The sequence below is a fragment of the Phytophthora parasitica genome (genome assembly GCF_000247585.1).
Source record: "Phytophthora parasitica INRA-310 unplaced genomic scaffold supercont2.2, whole genome shotgun sequence".
Lineage (NCBI taxonomy): Eukaryota > Oomycota > Peronosporomycetes > Peronosporales > Peronosporaceae > Phytophthora > Phytophthora nicotianae.
In genome coordinates, this window is record NW_008648988.1 from 609,209 (window position 1) to 615,579 (window position 6,371).

Sequence of the window (6,371 nt, forward strand, 5' to 3'; positions counted from 1 at the left end):
TGGCAAGTTGGTCGTGCTGATGAATCACTTGGCAGACGAGCTGAAACCCATTGTGGCGAGGCAGAGTCGACACTTTTCAGTGCACACGCCGACGCCCAGTGGCAATGGGAAGGCGAATGGAATTCGAGAGGGAGAGAAAGAGTGTGAAAATGACTCCATGCTTATGATGGAGATTGCAATGTGTGGAGACATGAGTTACTACGTTGAGTTGCTGGAGCAAGGAGCGGAGTTTTTCTCGGTGAGTTTGGTAGCAATTATTGGTTTATGCAAATTGTAGCTTACTTGGATATTTTTTCGCAGCTTCGTGTTCCGATGATACAATTCTATCGTGGACTGGCACTTTCCTCTGTGCCTCGAGACTACCACAGTGTAAGATTGGCTTTTTGTGGAGTAATTTGCTGAATTTTGGAGCTGAAAAAATGGTTTTCTTGGTAATAATCATTCAGATGCTGAAACGACTGGAGAATTTGCTGCTTCGCTTTGACGCATTCGACCACCCGTTGCTGGAGACGATGAAGCAGTCAGCCATTGAGGAGCTGAGTACGATGCATGCAGCCATCCAGTGTGAAGTTCGCGTGGCAGAGTATGACTTCACGCGCTCGATCGTGGCACTGCATCGGCTTAAGGTTCAACTGCGCTCTTGGAGTGACCATATCGATAGTGTTTCAGACTATCCGCTATTTGAAGGCAATGGTGTAGACTTCGGTGCTGGTGGTGAGGAAGAAGGACTGCTACTCGATGAATCGGATGATAACTATGGCATCACATCGGACTCGATGTACTCCAACACGAGTTACCAGTCCTCGTCATCGCTTGCCCGTGGCCACATGCTAAACTCGAGTCTAAGCGGGGAGTCACATTATGCCAGTGGTGGAGTTCCAGGTGTTCCTTCCTCGCTAGCCGAGTCGTTGGTATCGTATCGCGGTGGACGATATGTTAATATGGGTGATACTTCCTATGATATCGCAGACGAGATGGCCTTGCTCGAGAGTCATCAGTCCGGCGTATCGTTGAACGGTTCTAGCCCAGCTTCCTCGGAGACTCACAGCACCTTCAAACGTCTATTATCACACAGCAGCCTCCTCCGACGAGGTGGATTAGCGTCTGCATTGCCTATTCGACGTGGACTCGTTCAGAAACCAGGCGACCCGTACGTCAGCTCGGTAGGTGCGAACTCGTCTACGCCAACTATCACGCTGGAGCAAGCCATCTTGGGTGGAGCAACTGGTACGGGAGGAAGTGGCGGTGGTGCCGGTACATCTCTTGGAACGCAGAGTGTTTCAAATGGTGGAGGTATTGCTGGTGGCAGCACCAACCCAGTGGCGGCTGAAATGATGGCATCTTCTATGAAGAAACAGGAACGAGACGATGGTTTCGCTCTGCCAGTGTTTCAGTGGTCTAAGCGGTTTTATCGCTCTCTTGTGGCCAAGTTCTCGCTTTACTTTCATCGCTGGCTGGAACCATTCGAGAAGAAGACGGACTACCTGACACTGGAGCTATCTCGCTTTATCAAGACGCCACTCGGAATTTCTTACCTCGGATTGATGGACGTCCTGCTATCTCGAGGTAAGTGGCTATGGTTTTCTTTTATCGAGGTGTATCACTCTAACGCCAATTTTTTTATTCTTATACGCTGCAGCTCAACGAGGAGATAGAAGTGTAATTAAAGTTATGCTTATTCTTGAGACGCAAGCGCTAGAGAACAAGGGCGCACATTATTATGAGAACGGCTATCGTTGTCCAAGCTCGAGCAATGCGCTTTATACTCGTACAGATCAAGAGAAGCAAGATGATCAAGAGGAACAAGAAGCAAAGCAAAAGGCTATTGCTTCAGCTGGTTCCACCAACACCTCCGGTGTCAGTAGTTGTACGCATTCGCCTGCATCTTCCAGAGGAGGAGGCGCGTCACCAGCGAACGGACATCGTCGGTCGATTGATCAGCAGAATCACGCGCTGTTTATGCGAGTCGACCGCGAGGAGAATGAAGAGCAGAACGACTTCTCTGAACTCTGGGGACTTCGCAGTTGGCCAGCAGTCTTCTGTTATCCGGAAGGCTCTTCACCTCCGCTTGACCACTGGCCGAACATTGTCAGTCTCATTATGGATAATCGATCCGCGCTTGACTCGGTTCGCCCTGTGTAAGTTCTCTATTTGAGCTGCATCATACTCGTCGCTAATATTTTGATCATATTGTGTAGTTTTATGCACTCAGAGCGAAGACAGAAGACAACGTATCACATTTCAAGGGTAGACGAGGCCATTTACCTCGTGCTTCTTGCGGAAGGAGTGAAGAAATCCAACGAGAAAGTCGCGCAGGTGAGACTTGTGGCGATATGAAGTTTTACCTCGCATCATACTGACGATGTATTACGAGCAGGACTTTATGCAAACTGTAACAGAAAATTTACAGCACTCGGGGGCTTTTGCACCCCGTGTGTTGCCAACAGTCGAGTCTTCTTCGGCGTAAATGTTCAACTGGGAAAGCGCATCTGATGGCATTTTGTACTTAGCGAGCGATCAATGCAAAGGTTTCTGGGTGATGACTTTATTAAGTGACACGAATATCAACTTCCTTTGGGGCGTGTTAGAGAATGTAGACGGGCTTGACGTCGGTGGGTGAGAATACATCTTGGGTGTCGACGCACTTGATCGTGCCGTCGGAACTGCGCTGTGTGAGGAGTTCGATGCCCCGCTTGCTGTACACTCGGCCATTAGGCAGCACGAGCGGCGGGTTGTGCTCGTCCATGACACTTTGCGTTACGCGACACACCAGTCTCGAGTGTGGGTGGTACGCGAACGGCAGTCCCGTGCATAATTGGCTCCCCACTTCGCTGCAAGCTGGACAGATCGGCACTGGTAACTCCGCACGCGAATATTTGCGCTTCTTGCTGTTAGCAGAGTCGTCCTTCTCAGATGCAGTAAGGGACTTGAACCATTCCTCGCTCTCATCTTCGCTGTCTCCATTGTCATCACCAGCTTCTTCACCTTCTCGACGTTGTCGCTTGCCTCGTGCTCCACTTTGTGCAAGTCTCGCCTTCAAATTGGCGTCTCGAGTGAGATGGCACGCCCGAGTATTCAGTGTAGACAGTCCGGCGTGCAGCGCGATACACAGCGACGGCGGATCGTGCATCCCATAGACGTCATTGAATGCTTTGCGAAACATTTTCTCCAGTGTCAGCCATCTGTCCATTGCAAAGACCTTCTCGTACGCTTCAATGCCGCATTTTTCGGGCGACTCGAACGCCAGTGTCGCCATAGCGATCTGCACTTCACCAATAGCAGCATCACGAAGACTCTGCTTCTCTGGCTGCATTGCGAGCGGGGTCAAATATGTGCGTGCATGTTGGACAGCCTCTAAAGGCTTGTGAGCGCGTACAAATTCGATGAAATCCTGCAGTCGAAGGTGAAATTCCAGTGAAGACTGCAGTCGTCGCAGCCGTGAGCCATTCTGCGAGCACCATGCAATCGCCTTATCTGTGTGATGAGCCTGCAGGTCCTTTAGCACCGCTTGACACTCGGAATGAAGCTCGTGATCCACCAAATGGCCGACATCTACACAGTTCGTAAAAACTAAGTTTCTGCTTAAAAGATGCATAAATCCTGTTAAACAGTCCACCTTTGGTTTCTTCGATGATCTTGGCACTCTCAAGGTATCCTTGACCCAGTAAGAAGTCGGCGATAAGTCTGTCGTTGAGCGACCCCGTCTGGTGGCACAATAGTGAGGGGTCACCCCCGATCTTTGCCTCTTTAAGGCTCTCAAGGTACCGTGTGCGCGTGGCACAACTCTGTAGATCAGTCTGCTGCTCGATTACATTATTCTTGGCGCTTTTCTTCAAGTCCCGGAGCTTCTCCGCCAGCTCCGCGAGCTTCTTGATAGCCACCTCGACGTCCATGCGATGGCCTGGGTGCTGCCCGTCGCCGTCGTCCAGCGCCTCGATCTGAGCTGCGGCCTGTGCCAACTCGCGCGTCAGTTGCTTGTGGTACAGACGGAAGCTCTTGCTGGCGCCCTCGAAGGGCACGCGCACGAGCGGGTAGCTGAGCTCCATGTTTTTGTGAGCTTTTTGGCTCTAGAGCGTCGGTACGACTTTGCAGTGGCTTCGACTGGGTAGAAGCAGATGCTTGAGACTTCCGACGGAGAGAATATGGCAAAAAGAGACAGAAAACAGTAGAGAAAAGCCGTCAGGAGCGACTTTTCTCTCCTGGTTGAAGCTGTTCTATCTTACATGAAGTTAGACCTACAGATAAGAAGAGAGGGACAGACAACGAGAGACAAACGACCGCTAGAGTGTGCTGGTGCTGGCAGTGCGGCGGTCTGGAGGTGCTCGCGTAAGAGAGAACGAAGGTTCTAGCGTAGCGGAGACTGTGCTGTGCTGAAGCTGCTTGAAGAGTGACCATAATTCTTCGGAACTATCCACTCAAATTCATAAATAAGGAGAAAATTGTCTACGAACGTGATATTTCTGAAAATGAAAGTCGCACTTCGTGCTGCTACCAGCGATTCTGCATGAGATTCGCCAAAGTTACAACGAGCCCCAGATAATCGAAAGACACACGAGGCACCCGTTGTGTGATGCCAAAATGTTGTCTATTGACAGTCTGCTAGCCTACGCACTCGCTGGATCGTTAACAAAGCCATACAATGAAAAGGATAGACTTGAACCCGCGGACTTGATCTGACACGTACAACCTTCCTCTTCCAGCAGCTCGTTCCTAAGAGCATGTGCTTATTTCTAAGTACACAATAGTAAAGTAACGAGCGTCGTCAGTACAGTTTACCACCAATGGTCATTGTCAAGTCAAAGTCGTGCCTTGCGGTTGAAGCGCTTGCGAGTAGCCCTCTTCTCGTTCTTCGCGTCGATCTTCTGCTGCTCTTCGTACGACAGCGACTCGTATTCCTTCTGCTTCTTCTCGTTCAACTCTGCCTGGCGGCGGGAGATATTCTGCAAGAATAAGAAGCATTAGCGGTTAATCACCGTCATATTTCACTCAAGGCGCTTTACAACACGTACATCTTCTTGAGCAGAAGCCAGAGCCTCAGCAGCCTGCTTGATCTTCAAGCGTCTCTTGATCGCGCTGTGCTTAGCCTGCATATGATAAGACAGTATTGTTAACGGCACATCATAATCACATAGTAAGCAGCATCCGACGTACATTCGGCGACAGCTTGATCGTGGCTCCTGCACCGTCAACCAGGGCAAAGACGAGCTGGAGCGCCTTTGGAACATCCAGCTTCTTTGAGCCAACCTGGAGCTTGAAGCGGACTCTCAACACGTGCTTCTGCGTCCTTGGCATACCACTACAAGATGACAACAGCCAACCAGCGAGCAGTCAGTCATGGAGTCCGCAGTAGCTTGTCAACACAAATACTCACATAATCAGTTGCTTGTTCATGTCCGTGATCACGATGTACTCCAGAAAGTCTTCCAGTTCGTTGAGAGACTACAAAAAGACCCACTGTGAGATGATACATTAAAAAAATCCACGCCTTTGAGATAGAAGATGATTACCGCCTGAATGGAGTGCGTCAGCGCTGCCTTGGGGATCTCAGTGCAGTCCGTAGAAACCCACATCGACTCGGGTACCTCCTTAACCGGGACTTGCTTCGCTGTTTCAATCTACAAATTCGAATAAAGATAAGAAATGGCCACCACAATCGCACAAATGACAAAACGCACCAGTTCAGGAAAAATCTTGGACAGAGCGGTGAAGCCCAGCTTCTTGCAGATACCGAGAATGAACGGGTCCACATCTTCACCATGGAGACCAACATCGATCGTCTACATATTAGACACACGTGTTAGTACTAAGACGTTCATAGTAGAATTAAATTCTCAATAAAATTTGTGCTTACCAAAAAGTCCGACGTCGGCACGACGATGCGGTAGAGTCGCGAGATGAGATCGTGGCGAGATTTCAGCTGCCCAACGCACAGCGCAACACCAGTCAGCACAATTCCATTATTGCACTTGTCATCATATAAACAGCAAATACCTCCAGGTCAGCCACGAAGCGCGTCAAGAAGCGGCGGCCAGTGCAGAAGTACTTGAAGTTGCTGCGGCTCTCCTCAAGGAGGCCCATGCCGTTCTCCACCGACGATCCCGTGTACGAGAACTGGGTGCGCAACACAGGTTCCGCTTCCTCCAGCCTGCCACATTACCCTCAATTAGCAATGCCCCACTCTCCAGTTCAGCATCAAATATTACCGTACCACTTGTCCGCAATCTTGCGGTTCTGCGCCTTGCCGACGAAGAAGAGCAGCACGAAGAGGATGCCGAAGCCCCAGCTGCACGCCTCAGCGACGAAGTAGTCCGCTGCCCAATTGGCAAACAGTGTATTTATCAATAAGTACCTGTAAATTGCCCTTAGTAAGT

The 6,371-nt window shown here is 50.1% G+C and overlaps 3 protein-coding genes across 7 annotated transcripts in view; 1 reads left to right on the forward strand and 2 right to left on the reverse strand.

Moving 5' to 3' along the window:
• On the forward strand, nucleotides 1-3,614 carry PPTG_02248. 2 transcript variants are annotated; one of them, XM_008893288.1, is made up of 6 exons: nucleotides 1-238; nucleotides 301-369; nucleotides 447-1,566; nucleotides 1,640-2,138; nucleotides 2,199-2,316; nucleotides 2,378-3,614. In XM_008893288.1, the coding sequence occupies exons 1-6, from the start codon at nucleotides 20-22 to the stop codon at nucleotides 2,465-2,467; spliced, it is 2,115 nt and encodes a 704-aa protein (XP_008891536.1). In that variant the 5' UTR covers nucleotides 1-19; the 3' UTR covers nucleotides 2,468-3,614. The 2 variants fall into 2 exon arrangements, with proteins under 2 accessions (XP_008891536.1, XP_008891537.1); XM_008893289.1 differs by having other exon boundaries at nucleotides 301-1,566.
• On the reverse strand, nucleotides 2,205-4,441 carry PPTG_02249 (hypothetical protein). 4 transcript variants are annotated; one of them, XM_008893293.1, is made up of 3 exons: nucleotides 4,240-4,441; nucleotides 3,617-4,125; nucleotides 2,459-3,552 (listed from the first exon to the last, which is right to left on the reverse strand). In XM_008893293.1, exons 2-3 carry the CDS (start codon nucleotides 4,044-4,046, stop codon nucleotides 2,585-2,587), a joined length of 1,398 nt encoding a protein of 465 aa, XP_008891541.1. In that variant the 5' UTR covers nucleotides 4,047-4,125; nucleotides 4,240-4,441; the 3' UTR covers nucleotides 2,459-2,584. The 4 variants fall into 4 exon arrangements, with proteins under 4 accessions (XP_008891538.1, XP_008891541.1, XP_008891540.1 ...); XM_008893292.1 differs by having other exon boundaries at nucleotides 4,224-4,441; XM_008893290.1 differs by having other exon boundaries at nucleotides 2,205-3,552; nucleotides 3,617-4,441.
• A 123-nt stretch (nucleotides 4,442-4,564) lies between these two features.
• PPTG_02250 (hypothetical protein) overlaps nucleotides 4,565-6,371 on the reverse strand; it is a gene marked incomplete at its 5' end in the record, with an annotated part of 3,714 nt that continues 1,907 nt past the window's right edge. The window contains 10 exons of the mRNA XM_008893294.1: nucleotides 4,565-4,730; nucleotides 4,809-4,940; nucleotides 5,010-5,084; nucleotides 5,152-5,296; nucleotides 5,372-5,439; nucleotides 5,508-5,615; nucleotides 5,676-5,777; nucleotides 5,852-5,917; nucleotides 5,992-6,145; nucleotides 6,209-6,311. Of these exons, the coding sequence (XP_008891542.1) occupies nucleotides 4,725-4,730; nucleotides 4,809-4,940; nucleotides 5,010-5,084; nucleotides 5,152-5,296; nucleotides 5,372-5,439; nucleotides 5,508-5,615; nucleotides 5,676-5,777; nucleotides 5,852-5,917; nucleotides 5,992-6,145; nucleotides 6,209-6,311 (959 nt within the window). The 3' untranslated portion in view covers nucleotides 4,565-4,724. The remainder of the gene's footprint in view (nucleotides 4,731-4,808; nucleotides 4,941-5,009; nucleotides 5,085-5,151; nucleotides 5,297-5,371; nucleotides 5,440-5,507; nucleotides 5,616-5,675; nucleotides 5,778-5,851; nucleotides 5,918-5,991; nucleotides 6,146-6,208; nucleotides 6,312-6,371) is intronic.

What these genes read in the sequence shown, in the direction of transcription:
- PPTG_02248 (XM_008893288.1), top strand. Translation starts at nt 20, where the DNA reads ATGAATCACTTGGCAGACGAGCTGAAACCCATTGTGGCGAGGCAGAGT. An exon ending in TGCCTCGAGACTACCACAGT is followed by an intron (nt 370 to 446) that starts GTAAGATTGGCT and finishes ATAATCATTCAG; the next exon opens with ATGCTGAAACGACTGGAGAA. An exon ending in GGACGTCCTGCTATCTCGAG is followed by an intron (nt 1,567 to 1,639) that starts GTAAGTGGCTAT and finishes TATACGCTGCAG; the next exon opens with CTCAACGAGGAGATAGAAGT.
- PPTG_02249 (XM_008893290.1), bottom strand. Translation starts at nt 4,046, where the DNA reads ATGGAGCTCAGCTACCCGCTCGTGCGCGTGCCCTTCGAGGGCGCCAGC. An exon ending in GATCATCGAAGAAACCAAAG is followed by an intron (nt 3,553 to 3,616) that starts GTGGACTGTTTA and finishes CGAACTGTGTAG; the next exon opens with ATGTCGGCCATTTGGTGGAT.